Below are 17615 nucleotides of genomic sequence, written 5' to 3'. Positions count from 1 at the left end.
AAATGGCATTGCTGGGGGAGGTTCCCGTGGCTGCTGTGTGTTCTCTGGGCTGGGTGAGCTCCATCTCCTGCCTGTTCCTCTGAAAATCCCTGTGCCACACTGGATGGTGTGTCAGAAAATGGGCACAGAGCTGCAGGATAGTGCTGAGGAAAATGGGGACTAAACCTGGCTTGCAGAGGTAATCCCAGTAACCGTGGGCCAGAGCTCGTGTTCCAGTGGTCATCTCCAGCTGCCCAGAGTGTAGAGCTGGACTGGGATGAGAGGGAATGCAGGGGAACACAGCAGGGAACAGCCTCAGCTGCCTTGCAGGCAGTGGGAGACCTTTTTATTGATTATTGATTTAATAACTATTGGTTATGACCTGCAGCTCCCATAGGAGCCCACAAACACCACAAACAAAGAGGAGAGAGACCAGAGACAAGTGTGACTCAAATATATGGCAGGAGTGAAAAACTGCTGAGAAACTTGTGCTGAACTGACCTCGGAATATAAATTGCACGAGATATTTCTCCTTACTAGAGCGCCTCAGTTCCCTGATCTCCCCCTCAAACCACATTATGCAAAGACATCTGAAATTAGCTTTGGTCATTTCAGTTTATCCTTTATTTTGCTGAGTGATGGGCAGTGGATTTCAAGGTGACTTCTCATTTGCCAGAATCATTCCGCTCTGCTCCTGAGTGACTGGATGGAAAACGCAGCAAGGAGAGGAACTGATCCTGCACCAGCCCATCAGATAAACGTGTGGCACTTAATTTCACACACCTCATGCAAGCAGTCAATTAATGCTCCTGCTTTGGCACCGAGCACAAGCTCCAAGCATATGACTGGGCTCATTGCAGCATGTCCAAACACCCATGAAAATGGAGATTAGCTCCAGGTTCTGGCTGAGGAATTTGCAACGAGATGTTACCCCAGGGTCCTTGCCACACAAGCACGAGTAGGAGTGGGGACATGGTTTCAATGCTGATACAGTCTCTGTTTACTGGATAATATCTAATCAATTGTTTCCAGCCCCCTGATGAATGCAATGCACTCCCTGATCCTGCAGCCAGTCTATTAGACATGGATTGAAGTCATCAGCAAGGAAATGATGCTCTCTGAGAGGTGACGCTCCAGCTCGCTTGGGGCTGTGCTCTTTCTGCCAGAGCAGAGCCCTGTTCTGGGAGAGCAGAGAGGAACAGAAGCCATGGGAAGGGAGAGTCTATGAACCGAGGTGGTTATGGCATTGTTGGGAGGAGTTTTTCACAGTGCTGAATTCTGTAAGGAAGTCAGGACTGCCTCAGCCTGTCTTTGACACCGTGCAGAGCTGAGGGTGGGTGTCAGGAACGTTAAAATATCCAGGGGAAGAACAACTGAGGAAGCAGCTCTGGATCCCTGTGCACAGACACACAGGGGAGGTGCTGGGTTCATTTCCAGGCAGCAGGAGCACCGAGGACGTGGTGAAATGAAAAATGCAGAGAGCAGGAAAATGTTCTGCTGTCCAACAAACAGGGCTCCAGAGGGCAGAAAGGCAGCAGGGGAGGGGACGGCCTCACTCTTCCAGATGTTTTTTGGAGGGAGCAGATTCACTTATGAGTCAGGTCTAGAAAAATGTCTGTGAAATATCTGCCCTCTTCTTGGGTGCATTTTGGGTTGATTTTTTTTCTGGGAAATGGGAGAAGTTAGCAAATGTCTGGACACTGCACAAAGCAACACATGTTCCACATGAAGATTCCCCTGCTGCTCTGGCACTTTGGGGCAGAATTTGTGCTTTTATCTCAACCAGCCCATGGTGCAGAGGCAGCAGGAGGGTTTGGGGCAGGTGAGTGCACACTGACCATGCCCTGCTCTTCATGGGGACGCTTTAGGGGTGTACAGCAGGAATGTGTGAACCCAAGACTTGAAAGTTCTGCTCCTCTTGCAGAGAATTTACCCCTCTGATTTCATTTTCATACCATACTGGAAGTGGCCACCTCCTTGGTCCTTTGCCTCAGCTACTGAACCCCATCACTGCTCTCTGACAGAGCCCACTGGTGTCTGTTCTAGGTTTGCTTCCAATAATTGAAGTTCCTGCTTTGTTAAATATTTTCATATCTGCCCATTTTAATATCTGAACACCTGGGAGTTACAACTGCAGTTCAACAGGTCCCTGTGCCTGGGCTGGGCTGATGAAAGGCAATTTTTCAGCCTGAAGCAAAGGAACAAGGTTTCAAAACTCTGCAGATAGTCTGGACTTCAATTTTAGCACCTGGGCTCAGTGTTAATCTTTACTGAGAGTGCCCTCAGCATTGATATTGTGAGAGAGGGCACTTAGACCCTGCCTGGGGACTGCCTCAGTGACCAACAAAATGAACATCAGTGGAGGGGTATCCTCCACCCCTCAGGGAGAGGGATTTCCTGCCTCAGGAACCTCTCCAGCACCTTGCCTTGTCCTCTGAGTGCCCCCCCAGCCTCACTTCACACACTCCAGCATGCAGAGGAAGCATGAAGGGTTCCAGAGCCCCACAGCCCCAGTGCCAAGGACAAGCATTGCCCCGGAGCCCCCAGGTTCAGAGCGCTAATGAGGAATCTGGCACAAGCAGAGGGCAGTGGGATCATCAGCCCCAGTTAACAGAACCCCCCAGACTGGTTTTGTGTCCCTGAGGATGGGGAGAGCACCGTGTGGGGGGTGAAGGTGAGTGATGCTGCCTGAGCACCCGGCACAGCCCTGCTCGGCCGGGGGGTGAGTGCCAGCCCGGCCCCCATCGCAGTGGGACAGCTCCGGGTGACGGTGAGGCAGCGCTCTGCTTCTCTCCCTAACCACTGTGGACAAGGAAACAACGCCACGGGATCCGGTTCTCGCTGATGTGCTGGTGCCAGCTGGAACCGTGTCCGAGAGCCGGTCCCCGAGGCTGGCTCGGACCCAGCCCTGCTCCCGGCTGGAGCCCCTGGGAACGGGCTGCCTCTCTCCATCGCCTCGGCGCACCCCTCACACCTGCCTCTCTCTGTTTCCTTGCAGACAAGCCACGAATGAACAACATCCTCACTTCAGCCACCGAGCCCTACGACCTGTCCTTCTCCCGCTCCTTCCAGAACCTCTCCCACCTCCCGCCGTCCTACGAGTCTGCTGTCAAGACGAACCCGAGTAAATATTCATCTCTGAAGAGACTCAGTAGGTGTCAGCTCGTTTCCCTCCCTCTGTACCTCGTGTGTCCTCGGGCACGGCGTTGAGGCAGCAACCCCCTTCCCTCTGCCGGGGCACTCCCGGGTTGGCATCCCCGGGATGGCATCCCCGGGATGGCTCCTTTGGCTGTCGCCTCCCACCAGGGATGAGTGTAGAGAGTCATTTCATTACTGGCAGAGCACATGTGGTCCTTTGCTTGCTGCCCTCCCTGCTGTGCTGCCTCCCACTGTCCCACTCGGATCTGCTCCTGAGGGAGTCATCTGAGAATCCTTTTCTCCGCTCTGCTGGAGTTGAGCCGAGCCCAGCTGGGTGCTCAGAGCTGCCCTTGGCACAGCCAGGGAAGGGATCCCACCAGCCCCAGGGGCAGCTGGAACCAAATGACAGCAGAAAGCTGCTAAGGTGGTTGGGAGCATCCTTTCCAGGAGGAGCCCTGCCTGCCTTGGGCAGTGCTGCAATCCACACGTTCCATGCTGTGTGTCCAGAGCTGCTCCCAACCTGTGCCATGCTCAGATCCATTTTCTGTTCCATGCTGTGTGTCCAGAGCTGTTCCATGCTCAGCAGATCCATGCTCTGCTCCATGCTGTGTGTCCAGAGCTCCTCCTGGCCTGTTCCATGCTCAGATCCACAGGGTGTTTTGGGTATTCCAGCAGCTTTGCCCTATTCACACTCGTTAGCATCTCTCCTTTGCTGCTGTTTTATGGATTGCATTGTTCTGCCAATGGTTCTGTAATGCTCCCGTTCATCCCCTTTGCCGATTACAAACTCTTCAGCTTCAGTGGGATTCTGAAATGAGTGATTTTTGTGCAGGAAATGCTCTCTGCAGACTCACCCTTGCTCTGTGGTTTCCATGAGCAGTTTCTGGATGCAGCCATGGAATCAGAGTGCTGAACTTAGAGAAATAACTTAGGTGTTCCAATGGATCACTGAGGGGAGGGCAGGGGAGGATGAGAAGCAGATCTGACTTAGTCCGTACAAAATCTGCATTCCCAGTTTAGCCAGCTAAGGGAGACACCAAATTAAGTGGCAGGGAAGCCCTTGGACTGTCCATAAGAACTATCTGTGGAAGATTTTTCAAAAGAGACAATGAAATGAAAATGTAGCACAAAAAAAAGAATCTCAGTCCACTCCTCGGCACCTCAACTTGGGACTTATGTACCTGTTTAATATTAAGGCAAATTCATCTGATCTGCTTAAAAGTAAGAATGTGCTGAGCTGTGTTGGATCCCAGAGCTGAGGTATTTGGGGACTGGAGCCTGCCTTCCTCCCTGTTCCATGTTCCCTGTGCACAGCTCTGCTTCTGCCGTGAGCTTTGTTCCCTGGAAACACTTGGATCTCACATTCCCAACCAAAAGAGTTCTCCCCCCTCAGCCTCCCAGTGATGAACAGTCTGTGTTCATGGGTAGCTTGGATGATACTGCCTGAGACTGGAAACCCCTTGAAACCACAGCATTGTAATATTTCTGCTTTAAATTGTCCCCAGTATGAGGTGATCAAAATGAGAATTTCTGGAGGCCCTGGCACAGGGTGCCCAGAGCAGCTGGGGCTGCCCCTGGATCCCTGGCAGTGCCCAAGGCCAGGCTGGACATTGGGGCTGGGAGCAGCCTGGGACAGTGGGAGGTGTTCCTGCCATGGCAGGGGTGGCACTGGATGGGCTTTGGGGTCCCTCCCAGCCCAAACCAGTCTGGGATTCTACAGTGTGATCCTATGATTTCCTAGATATTTGTCTAAAATGACAAAACCAGGTTTGTGTTAAGGTGCCAAGATTAAATGTCCTGAGTGTAGTCAGTGCTCCTGAGCCTCCCTGCCCCTCTGGGCAGTCCCTGTCCCAGTCAGTGGACACCTGGCAGTCACCAGGAACCCAAGGACACTGAGCTCGTCCTTGGCTCTTGGCTGGAGAGGGGTTCAGTCAAACCCTTAAATAGCCACCCCACCAACCCCAGCAGGGCATCTCCACCTATTTACCCACCCAGGGCTTCAGTGGTCTCTGCAGGGCACCACCCCAGCCTTCTGCACAGCACCTGGCAAATGCCAAACCAGCTGCTCGACTCTGTGTTTTTGAGTGGCCAAATAATCTCGGCTCTGAAAATGCCAAGCCCTCCCTGCTCCTGCTGGGACTGAATACACTCAGCACCTCCAGAATCACTGAATCACTTTCTTGCAGCTGCTCTACTCCAGAGCCAAAGGAAAAGAGGCACCCAGTGCCCAAACCTCCCCTTGCAAAATGCCAGCAGGATAATTTTCTTATTCCATATGAAGGAGCTGAAGGCAACACAAAAAAGGTGCAATATCTAAATGCAGGAGTTTGAAAATTACTCATTGTGCATTCATTTTTCTTATTTAAAATTATTCCTTTCCAATAGATTCCCTGTCATGGTTAGAAAAAAATAAAACAAAAAATTATGAAGAGGTCATTAACAAACATTTCTATTCAGGTAGGATAAAAAGCATTAGATATTTTTAAAATCCATATTTCAGGTGCTTGTTTGGGTTTCTTTGGGCTTGCCAGGCAGGGAAAAGTTACTTACTTTCCTCCAGTTAGCAGAGACAGATTGTGAAAGACCAGGGCTCTTGATCTCCCTGGCTTTTCCTTCAGGGCACAGACATCAGGAACCCACCTGGGGTGTCGTGGGAGGGTTTCTGAGGGGCTGGGCACCCCCTGGCAGCCCTGGCAGGTGGGAAAAGCAGTGATGGGAGGCCGTGAGAGCGTGGCTGAGCAAGAGCAGCCGGATTAATTCCGTCCTGCGCTGTGCTCCAGGGAATTGCTCTTCCCAGCTAAGTGAGAAAGGTCAGCCAGGAAGGAAGCTCGTGTTTTCAGGCATATTAAACCACTTGGTGCTGGCTGGAGAATCATCACAAATGCCTGGGCAGCTCGGAAATGTTAAAGCCAATTAAAACAAGGAGAGACAAGCCCAGAGAGGAAACGTGCTGGAGCTGCAGAGGAAGAAAGCCGGGAAAATCACCTTTAGGAAAAGCAGAGGAATTACTGGGAGGGCCTCACGTGCACACACACGTGCACCTCTCCTCACCATGATAACAAACAACGGGGACAAAAAGCACCCGTGGCTTTTCCAACTTCTCCTCCCAGAGCACCACAGATGTGCCTCCTTTCTGTACCTCCAGCGCCAGAGGAGCTCTGCTCCGCCTTTCTGCAGTGGCACCTTAGGTTGAGGTGGAATGTGTGGTTAAGAGCACTCATTTGGGGATCTCCCTCCAAATGGGAATAAAAAAAACCCCAAAACCACAGAAAAGAGCTGTCTAAGGGCAAATCAGCTGAGTCTGAAGCCAAGGCAGTTGAAGCACTCAGACATCCCTGAGGTTTGGTGAGACCAGCCCAGGTCAGTGTTCTAGAAACTGCCAAAGAAAGGGCAGAAAAATCCCAAGCAAAACCAATGAGAAAAAGCCCAAAAAGTGTGCAAAAAGCATAATTCCCAGTAATTCCAGTTCCAAATGTTTGAAAAACATGAGGAAAGACCCAGAAGTATGAGATTGATTTAAAAATAGAAAAATTCCTGTCAAGCAATTGCACCCGTGATTCCTTTTTGTCTGCTCCCGATTTCTGGTTTTTTTGGAATCCTCTTAAGACACATTTTTGAATTTTTAAGCACAACCCTGATGGAGAAACACACTGGATTGGAGTTTTATTTTGGTTGAAATTGTGAATGTCTGCTCTCATGTGAGCATCAATGACAAGATAAGGGGCAGGGTTACCAGATCCCAACTGTCCCAGGGACTGTGCTGGTGTGATGAGGGTGACATGACTCAGCCTGGAAGGTGTCCCTGGCCATGGCAGGGGGTTGGAAATTTAAGATCTCTTTGAGATCTCCTCCAACCCAAACCATTCTATGATTCCAAGCTTTCAGTCCCTGCAGAAACTTTGGTTTTGGCCAACTGTGCCACCAGGCCTCCACATTTCCCAGCCGGTGGGCGAAGCTCCTGGAGCCCCACTCTCCCCAGCCTGGAGCTGGATTTGTTTCACTGCTGCCCCTGGGTGCAGGAATTCTGCGGTTCCAGCGCTGTGCTGAGCTCTCCCTTGGCACCAGGCACGTGTGTGATGCAGCACATTCCTGCCAGGCTTCATTCCCCATCCCTGGCTCCGGCTGACACCCCCTCAGAGCCAAGAGCCTGGGAAATGTCTGTCTGGTGCTGCCTCGAGCAGCTTGTTGGGTGTGACACACGGCTGTTCCGGCTCTTCTGGTTCCTTTGAGATGGAGATGAGAAGTTTTTCCACACCTGGAAATGTTCCTCCCCCTCAGCATCATGGGGGACATGGCTTGAGTGAGCTTAGAAGCACTTCTGGAATTAAATCAGCTCCCTGAAAGGTTTGGCCATGTCCAGGAAAACGCTGTACAACGGTCACAGGGTGGGAGAGGGAAGGAAAAGGTATTTTTAATGCTCCTAATGGACAAAACGTTTTAAAGCGTAGAGCATGCTGCATGTTTGTTTGAAATTAGCAAGGAACAACTTCAGACCACTTTCACTCAGCTGATTGTGCCACCTCTCTAGCAGCCTCGGAGCTGTAAACCTCACATAAGCTGGTTTAGCTCCTGCTGGCAATTACCAGAGCCAGGTGTGAGCATCCAAGCACATCTCCATTTGGGATGTTCTGTGCTTTAATTACATCTATTTAGAGTCACTTGGGCAAATCCAGCGGAACTCCTCTCATCCAGAGCAGAGGCCAAGTGCCAGAGTGCTAATTGCTTCATTCCCATTCTGCAGGCAGCCTCCAGCGTGGTTACCGAGCCTGTGCACACCCAGTGTGGCATTTCCATCTATGGCCACAATATAGAATGAAAATGCCTCCAGTTCCTGGGGCCATATGGAATTTCCCCCGCCCTCAGGCTTCCTAGAAGGTGATTTTAAAGACACGAGAGCTCGAGCCCAGGAGAGCTGCTGCCTGACATTTGCAGTGAGACATCCTTCCAAGAAGCGTTGGATTGCGAAAAATCAAGACTCATTCCTGCACTGTGTGCTCTGGAGAGCAAATCCCACGGGCAGGAAGCGAGCACAGGGGAGCCGTGGGTGCCCTCACACCTTGGGGGTGTGTGGGCTGTGAGGAAGGGGTTGGCAGCAGCAGTGGTGCCAACAGGCCACGGCACAGATGTTCTCAGCTCCTGCTTCTGGATGTGAGACAGGAAACCAACCCCACCTCCTCATGGATCTTCCAGGGTGTGCACAGGGGCCAGGGAGAAGTGAAGGGAAGGTGTGGGAGAGGGGGCGAGGAGATAAGTGAGGGACATGGCCCAGCACAGGGTGGTGACGGCTCTGCAGGGTTTGCTGAACCGGTGTCTTGTGAGCAAAGCTCTGGGATGTTGTCAGCACCCACCACATGAGCTCTGGCTCATGGGACAAGCAGCCAGTTGTCTCAACTCTCAGCCAATGTGGCACATAAAACCTACAGGTTGATGGCTCTGTCAGAAGAAAGAGGGAATTTCCACCCATATTTAACTACCAGGCCTGCTGAAGGCCTGTGGGAAGAGGCAGCACCTACCTCGCCTGCCTCACGATCCCCCAGACTGTCCTGCAACAGAGCTTTGCTCTTTTTGTCACTCTAACCTCCTCAGAACCTCCATGCATGGGAAATTTTCATCTTCTGCCATCTCATCCTTTCCCATCTTCCTTCTCCTGCCACGGACTGAAATACTGGAGCTGAGAAAATAAACAAGGCTCCTCTTTATTATCATCACCATGTATCTATCATCATATCATGTCTTATCTACAAATGACTTTCCCAAGGAATTTTCTGTCAGGTCCCAGGATCTGGCTAAGGATGTGTAGGAGAGGATGTCTTTGCCCATCAGCACTTGGCTCAAGCCTGGTAGGGCAAGTCCCTGCTGGGTCCTGTGTGTGTTCCCAGCTCTGGGGGCTCCGTGCCAAGCTCTTCCTACGAGGTTACTTTGCAACAAGCCTCGTTTCTTCTGTAAGGTGGAGAAATTTCCTTTACCTTCGCATGAGGAATCCCTTCCTGCACACCAGTGCTGTCTTCTCCAAGGAAAGGGGGGCTCCTGCCGGGTGTCTGGGATGGGTCTCACTCTGAGGTGCTCTAAGATGAGCCAGAAAGGAAGGGGGATGCTTTTGGACACATCAGGAAAACACACAGAGCAATGAGGGAGAAGGCTCACAAGGATGATCAGTGTGGAGCATTAAATGTGACTCCATCCCCTGACTCACGGAGACCAGAGTTGTGCTCTCCCACTTGTGACAGTGGGATTTTGGGGAAGGACGGCTGTTCTGGGCAGCCTCCTTCCAGGTAAGTGATCCCAGTACCCCAGTTCCCAGCATGTGAACATCCAATGGATTAACCAGAAAGGTTTTGTGTTTCTGTTGTTGCTTTTTAAAAAATCTGGAACAATTGTGGAGTTGCTTCTTTGAGTCACAAGCTGGTTGAATCAGGTCATTGCAGCTGCTGCAGGATCCCAGAGATCTATCACGATACAGCTGCAGTAGCCAACATCCTCTCTGAGACTGCAGCATTTCTCTCAAAGCCAAAAAAATAAAAGGAGGGTGAGTGTGTGTGTGGGGCGTGTGCTGCATTTCAGAGCAACAGAGAGATCGTTTAAGATGCAGGAGCAGCAAACTGAGCAAGAAATGTTCCATGGGATAAATTCTATTATATCAACCAAGGCTGACTGAAAAAGTGGGAAATGAAACCTTGGGCAGGTGATTCAGTGTCTCAGAGACCATCCCACAACCACCAAACCTGTTTTGTGGTCACATTTCTGAATATTTAAATGTGGTAATTAAAATGTGATGAGGTCACTCACGGCTCCGGGGAATTCCCATGTCTGAGGGCAGAGGTGAGATGTGCATGTCCCCAAACGGGGACCTCGCCTGCTCGTGTCACCTGCCCTGTTCTTTCCCGTGAAGGTGACATTTGGGAATTTCTCCATAACTCATCTTTCATGTAAATCACCACGGTCTGGCCTCCCCAGCACATGGAGTCTGTTGTCCCACAGTGCAGGAGGATGGGATGCATTGCCCAGGGGATTACACTGTCCCCGTGCATTGCACACTCCTCTGTCTGCCACAAGCCCTTGGTGACACCACCCACAGCGGGCTGTCTCTCTGGCAGGGTGTCCGTGCCTGTGGCAGATGGGTGTCACCAGGAGGCAGCTCCAGGGCTGTGTGCTGTGCACAGCCCCTTTTCACCCCTGGGACAGCACTCTGACGTTTCTAACCTCTCCCTTTCCCTTCCCACAGCTGACAAAGAGGCTGACGAGTACTACATGAGGAGGAGACACCTGCCCGACCTGGCAGCCCGGGGAACGCTGCCCATCAACGTCATCAAAATGTCTCAGCAGAGCAACCACCGGGACAGGCCCCGCCGTCCCATTCGCGCCATGTCCCAGGACAGAGTGCTGTCCCCTGAGAGGATCATGCCCGAGGAGTTCAGCATGTCCTATGAACGGATCCTCTCAGACGAGCAGCTCCTGTCGGCAGAGCGCCTGCACTCCCAGGACCCGCTGCTGTCGCCGGAGCGGTCGGGGTACCCCGAGCAGTCCATGTCCAGGGCATTGTCACACACAGATGTCTTTGTGTCAACACCGGTCTTGGATCGCTACAGGATGTCAAAAATGCACTCCCATCCCAGTGCCTCAAATAACTTGTACAATACCTTGAGTATGAACCCGACCTCGGCCAAGCGCCAAGCGTTCGCCTCGCGCCGGCACAACACGGTGGAACAGCTGCATTACATCCCCGGCCACCACCACCACTACCGCACCGCCAGCAAAACAGAGGTGACTGTTTGACATGACCCAGTGCATTGTAGATACTCCTTAAGGACTGGGGTGGCCACAGCACCCCGTTCTGCAGTGGCCTTATAGGCCAAGATAACCTCTACTAACTCAGTGTCTGCAAAGACTTCTCTGACAGTCCCATCCACGTTGTTTTTAAAGCCACCCCTTCATCAGTGACACAGGAAGAGCTGAAGCAGCAGTCAGACACTAGTGAGGGATAACAGAGGAAATTTCCTGATGTGCATCAGTTTCTGTCAAAGAAAGCCATAGTAATCGATGGCTCCTTCCAAGGGCTCACCTGCATTATCCCACAGTTTCCATTAATTCAGGACTTTTCAGTTGCTCCAAGGAGAAGCAGCCTGAGATGGGGAGGAGGAAATGCAGGAAGGGGCCTCATTCTTGGTCCTCATGTTTGGCCTTTCTGTAGCAAGCAGGGAAGTTCTGGCTGCTGGGGTCACCCCCAGGCTGCTCGACACCCGTCAGCACCCACACATCTGTTCTTTGTCACCCTTGGAGCAAGTTCAAGGGCAGACTTTCCTACGGGACTGGCAGATCTAGGGATAAGAATAGCCTGGCTGAGAAATAAAGTTTTAGTTTATATTAAATATACTCATAAGATAAAAAACATACTAGTGCCTACAAATCGCCTGCTCTCTCAGTGTAGGAAGTAGTGGGGTTGATGTGTTCAATAAGCACAAATACGCTGAAATGCTTGTTAGACCCTTTTCTCCACTCATTCTAGTATCTTGGTGTCTCCAACATGTAAATAGGAAGGAAGAAGAGGGTTACTCTTCCTCCAGCTTCTTGCCACTGCTGAACCTGAAGCACCAGAACCCGTTCAGCTCCACACTGCTGACCTGTGCTGGGGGAGCTCCTGACCCCACCGAGACCCCCCCGAGCCAAGGCTGCCACCACGCCTGTCACCGAGCCAGGATTTCTCCCCAGAAGTTTCTTTTCCTGATAGCCTTTTCCATGGCCCAGTTCCCCTGTTTCTGAACGTTTTCTCCTCCCATTTACAGCCTAGAACTCCATATGTAGCAAATCTTTTTCCAGCCCTTAGCAGAGGCACAGAGCTGAGGGTGTCTGTTTACCGAAAAGCAGGTCGGTAACTTTCCGTGGTTTTCTCTCCCTGCAATGGCTTCCCAAGAAAACCTTCCAAATTCCAATTCCACTGAGTCCCAATCCTAACCATGAAGACAGTTACATTTCATGCATATAAATTATATATCCAGCATAATTATAATTAATGGGCATGTTGTATATCTGATATAATACTAATTAGATACTGTATATTTGTAAAATCTTTAAAACATAGACTCGTGGGTCCAGAATTTGTGAGGGTTTTACCTTTGGCTTTCCAGGCAGATTGGGCTTTGCTTTGGTTTTTTTTTTTGTTGGATTTGGGTTTGGTTTTTCCTTTTTTTTTTCCCTTTGACTTGTGCTCCTACCAAATTCTGTAGAACCGACTCCCACTGGAACACACTTCTGCGGCCAGGAAAGGGTCTCAGAGGGTTTGAAGGCCAGCCAGACCTGGTGCTGGAGCTGTGGGTGCTGGACACCATCCCTGGTGTGCCCTTGAGGCCCCACCACACACACACCCCCCCAGTGGATCCGGGCAGGCTCCCTCCTCCGGGTGAGATGACGACTGACTTCAGGCTGTGAGCACATCCCTGTGCATTTCTCTTCCTGTCCCACCTCCCCACACTGACTCTTTTCCTACATGGCTCTTCATTAGGCTTCACTGAACTTTGCTCTGCCCTTCTCCCTCCCCTCAAATACCTCCCACCTCCTGGCCTTAATGACATTCCCAGTCCAACGTGTCAAGTCCTGTAGCAAACAATGATCCTGGGGCCTGAGCGTGAGTCTCCTGTGGAGGCTTTGGTGCAGCACTGGGTTTTTCTGGTGCAGGGTAGGCGGGAGGAGCATGTGTCCTTACCCCAGTGGGACTTACAGGTGGGCCTCAGCGGGGTGTCCAGGTGGCCTTTCTCCTTCCCAGACTGTCCTGGAGCTGGTCCTATTTCCAGAGCTTTATCCTGCCCCATCTGATGGAGGCTGTGTTGAGAAGGGCTCCGTCAGTGAGAGGTTACTGGGGCTTTGTTTGACGGAAACTGAGCTGGGAAGGAATAATCTAATAACAGTCTCCAGGGTCAGATCCTGCAGCCTTGGGCAAAATCACTCTGGGCAACAACCAGGGCTGTCAGTGGATCAGGGTGGCAGTTCATGGCATGGGAGGGATGACAGAGAACAGGCTCACACCTCATCTCCTGCTCCCCTCCCTTGATGGACACTACTCTCCCCTGACTACCTCCAAGCTCCTCAGCTCAGCCCCTGGATATTTCCTCCCAGAAGACAATCCCTGTGAAAACATTGCCCTTGCTGACTTTCCCACAGGCCGAGGTGAAGAGAAGAGAAACTCTTGTGGCTGTAGCTGCTGCTGAGGTTCTGGGGCTCTTCCGCTCTCTCTTGGCCCAAGCAAAGCCAGGGAGATCTGAACACTGTGGGAGAGCAGAGTCCACTGCAGAGCCTCCAGGAGCTGTGGTGGCAGAGCCGGAGAGGAGGTGACGGTGGGAGGCTGTGGGTAGGTGAACACTCCTCTTTCCATGTCCATAGCTGTGTGTCTCAAGCTCTAGTCCTCATCTAAATGTTCCATTTGTGACCTAAGAAGTTACTGGACCAGATGCAAATTTGGAAACTTTGTGTTCAAGTAGCCCGTGCAGGTGCTGAGCTGTGCCTGGGCCATTTGACCTCTGTGTCTTCTCCTGTTCTAGCTAACAAATACCACTGGCCCTTTGCTGCCCCTACCTGGGCAAGAATCCTCCAGAGAAGTCTTAGCCTCATTTCCTTGTCTTTTTTCTACCCACTCGACTGTTTCAAGCAGATGTGTCCCACAAGGAGCCTTTTTAGGCCAAATCTCTTCAGGGACTCTGCCACCACCACAGAAAATTTTCAGCAGATTTCCTTGGGAAGGAACCGTGCCCTGGATACCACCTGGGCACCATGTGTTCCCACAGCTCGCTCTGTGTGCTGGAATGGGTTGGTAGATGGGGCAGTGGCATTTCAGCACACACAGCTGTCCTTAGGTCGTTTTTTTTTCCTTATTCCTCCTTCTGAGAGTTTGTCACTGAAGGATCACTTGCCCTGGGAGCGAGTGTTGTGACCCACAGCCTGCTCCCCAGCACTTCAGTTCCCCATGGCCCACACATGATGATAATGGGAATTCCCAGTTCTGTGGAGGGATCAGACCATAACAGCTGTGAAGTGCTTTGAGACCCTCTCACAACAGAAACTGTAGAGCAGCAAAGTGTTTTTGTGAATCTTGTTTGTCATTGTCCTGACACATCGTGTGGGGTGTGTCACAATCCACTGTCTGCCCAGAACGAGAGTGCCGGCCTGGGGTTGCCCAGTCTCCCACTGCTCTCCTCCTGGCCAGGCTCCTGGCAGGCAGCAGCTCTAAGGGATGCTGTTCCCTGCACTGTGACCTTCCTGCTTCCTCCTCCCCATGTCTGAGCCACCACAACACCCTGCACTCAGGAGAAAAGAGGGAAGCAGCCACATTCCTCTGTACAGTACAATATAACCTGCCTTGATTAATGTCACATACTCTGCAGAATTGATCTTTTTCTCCACCCACAGGTGCAAGCCCGCACCTGGGCAGTGTCCAGTTCCCAGAGCGCATGTGCAGGGACTGGGGCAGGGGGATGTAGAAAAGTTTATATTATTTCCTACAAGCTGATAATGATTTGCATTCCCTGAGCAGCGACACATCCTGGGTGGCTGCACTGGGTTTTATACAACTCTGTGTGTGTGTATAGATACAAATTTATATACACATACATACTGTAAAACGCAATCAACACGTTCTGACTGACCCTGTCGCAATCGAAGCTTCCAAACTGTGTTGAATCATTCTTTGAAACGTGGAAAACTGTTTTTAATGAACCACACACAGCACCACATGCAACAGAGACTTTGTCATAAAAAGCCTTCGAATGCCAGTGAACCGTGTTTTAAGGAAAAAAAAAAAAAAAAGAAATATTTTTCAATGTTTTAATGTTCCTTTTATAAACGATGAGCTGTTACTTGGGGATGGGGGTGGGTGGGAAGAAACGGAGACAGCTGTCCAGGAGTAAGCCCTCCTTCCCTGGCCTGGATTTAATTTCTGTCTGCTGAGCCTGGCTGGCTGCAAAGCTGCTCCCAGGAACCTGAGCTTCCCACATGCACATTTCTGTTCTATCAGAAGCATTCCCACCAGGAATCTGCAGGAGCTTGGCATCAGGTTTTTGTAAGAGATGGTTAGCTCCTGGTAGCTGGGAAGACATCTTCATCTTCTTCCACCACCACAAACAAAATCGCCATGAACCAGGGTAACTGTAGTTGTGTTTGAAATACGTGTTCTCTTTGTGATCAATTTGCCATCCTCAGCTCATGGAGAAACTGCTTGTCTTAGTTTGGTTTCAGATTTAGTGCTTAATCTGGAAGGAGGGGCTCTGCTGAAGTACCTTTAGCATGAACAGATTTTGTGTTCAGGGGTATTTCAGCTGAGTGAAAGAAGGGAAATGTGTGAGAAAGGGGCTGAAATATTTTCCTAGCGAGTGCTGTTAGCAATAAGCCCATGTTGGGGCTGCTCCTTGGGGAGCAGCCACTTCTGTGCTGTGTCCACAGGCAGGTGGGAGAAGGGGTCATTCCCAGCTCTCTCTGTTGTGAGAGGTGCCCTCCCCGAGCCAAAATCCTGGCTGGGAAAAGCCAACAGTGCTTTGCCCAGGGCGAGGGGAGAGTTGGATGGGGCCATGTGAGTGTGTTGGTGTCAGTCTGAAGGAGATCTCTGCTCCCAGCACCTCGGGTCTCCACTGTGGCCACACAATGTCCAGGAGGTCTCCATGCCAGGAGGTCTCTTTCCATGCCAGGGGGACTCCATGTCAGGAGATCTCATCCCGGGAGGTCTCTCTCCATCCCGGGAGGTCTCTCTCCATGCCAGGAGGTCTCTCTCCATCCCGGGAGGTCTCTCTCCATGCCAGGAGGTCTCTCTCTCTCCCAGGAGGTCCCTCTGTCCCAGGAGGTCTCTCTCAATCCCAGGAGGTCTCTCTCGATGCCAGGAGGTCTCCTTCCCGTCCCAGGAGGTCTCTCTCCATCCCGGGAGGTCTCTCTCCATCCCAGGAGGTCTCTCTCCATCCCAGGAGGTCTCTGTCCATCCCGGGAGGTCTCTGTCCATCCCGGGAGGTCTCTGTCCGTCCCAAGAGGCCTCTCTCGATCCCAGGAGGTCTTTCTCCATCCCAAGAGGTCTCTCTCTGTCCCAGGAGGTCTCTGTCCATCCCAAGAGGCCTCTCTCTGTCCCAGGAGGTCTCTGTCCATCCCAAGAGGTCTCTCTCTGTCCCAGGAGGTCTCTCCCCATCCCGGGAGGTCTCTGTCCATCCCGGGAGGTCTCTGTCCATCCCAAGAGGTCTCTCTCTGTCCCAGGAGGTCTCTGTCCATCCCAAGAGGTCTCTCTCTGTCCCAGGAGGTCTCTCCCCATCCCGGGAGGTCTCTCTCCATGCCGGGAGGTCTCTGTCCATCCCAAGAGGCCTCTCTCTGTCCCAGGAGGTCTCTGTCCATCCCAAGAGGCCTCTCTCTGTCCCAGGAGGTCTCTCTCCATGCCGGGAGGTCTCCATCCCGCCCCGCTGCCAGGAGGAGCCGCTCCCCCTGCCCCTCTGCTCCGCCGCCGCCCCCGCCCGCCTGCAAACCCCTGAGACATTTTTGTAGCAAGAATTTCTTGGCTCTGAGAAAGACACTTCTTACTGTAATATTTTTAGTTTGGGGGACAATATTTCCTAAGAGGGGTTAAGTGGATATTTTTTGTGCTTTAGCCCAGTTTATGGATTCCATGTTTATTATACAGTAGTACTGAAGAGGAAGTACATTTGTATCTGTAACTTTGCACAGACTCTTGGTTAACCATTAAACAAGCTTCAAGATGAGCAGTATTTGACTGTTTTTCTCTGTATTATTCTTGTTGTTATACCTACCTGTAAAAGCACATTCTGTATGTACTGTAAACAAAAATATTATCAGTTTAGTAAAATTTAGAGTCTTAAGGATTTTTCCACTTTTGTCAGTAACAACTATTTATGGATTAAAAAATAAAGGCAATTTCAACATATAAATTGTTTCTTTTTGATATCTATTGGGGGCAAATAAAAGCCATTTTCTTGGCAGCCTTCCCAATCTTTGTAACCAGCGTTTGAAAGGTAGATATCTGTGGTTCTATGTGTAGTTAAATAGCATCTATTAAAATGAATGCTGCAAGGTCTGGAAGACTCATTATTTTTATGTATTTATTTACTGCATTTCATCATCGTGCCAGGAAAAATCAGGAGGAGCAGAGACACATTACCATTTGCTGTAAAATTTTGTCTCACAAGCCTAGAGGATTTTATTTTAAAGTTGCCCTTCTTTAAGTTTGCCTCCATAATCCATGAAATTGTCTCCATCTAGAAAGCCTTGGATTGCAAAGCTGGACCTTGTGGAATGTCCCACAGTGGTGAGGCTTCCACAGGGGCCTTGCTTTTGCTCTCAGCAGTGGAGCACACACAGGAGATTCCCCATCACCCTTCCAGGATGTGGAAGTGCCAGGGAGCTCAGGGTGGGTGTGACTGAGCAGCCCCCACTGCCACCCTGGAGGGGCAAACTGCATTTTCATTTCTGCCATCTCTGAGCCTGGGCTTCCTTGCCCCTCTGTCCAGCTGGGAAACGTGGCAGGGGTT

The 17615-nt window shown here is 51.1% G+C and overlaps 1 protein-coding gene across 1 annotated transcript in view; it reads left to right on the top strand.

Moving 5' to 3' along the window:
* SHISA6 (shisa family member 6) overlaps positions 1 to 10890 on the top strand; it is a 183472-nt gene extending 172582 nt beyond the window's left edge. Inside the window, exons 5-6 of the mRNA XM_069032748.1 lie at positions 2978 to 3130; positions 10340 to 10890. Of these exons, the coding sequence (XP_068888849.1) occupies positions 2978 to 3130; positions 10340 to 10890 (704 nt within the window). The remainder of the gene's footprint in view (positions 1 to 2977; positions 3131 to 10339) is intronic.
* Positions 10891 to 17615: the final 6725 nt, after the last annotated feature.

This window comes from Aphelocoma coerulescens, chromosome 18 (assembly GCF_041296385.1).
Source record: "Aphelocoma coerulescens isolate FSJ_1873_10779 chromosome 18, UR_Acoe_1.0, whole genome shotgun sequence".
In the NCBI taxonomy this organism is placed as follows: domain Eukaryota; kingdom Metazoa; phylum Chordata; class Aves; order Passeriformes; family Corvidae; genus Aphelocoma; species Aphelocoma coerulescens.
The sequence above is the reverse complement of the archived record's forward strand: the minus strand, read 5'-3'. Positions and strand labels throughout refer to the sequence as shown.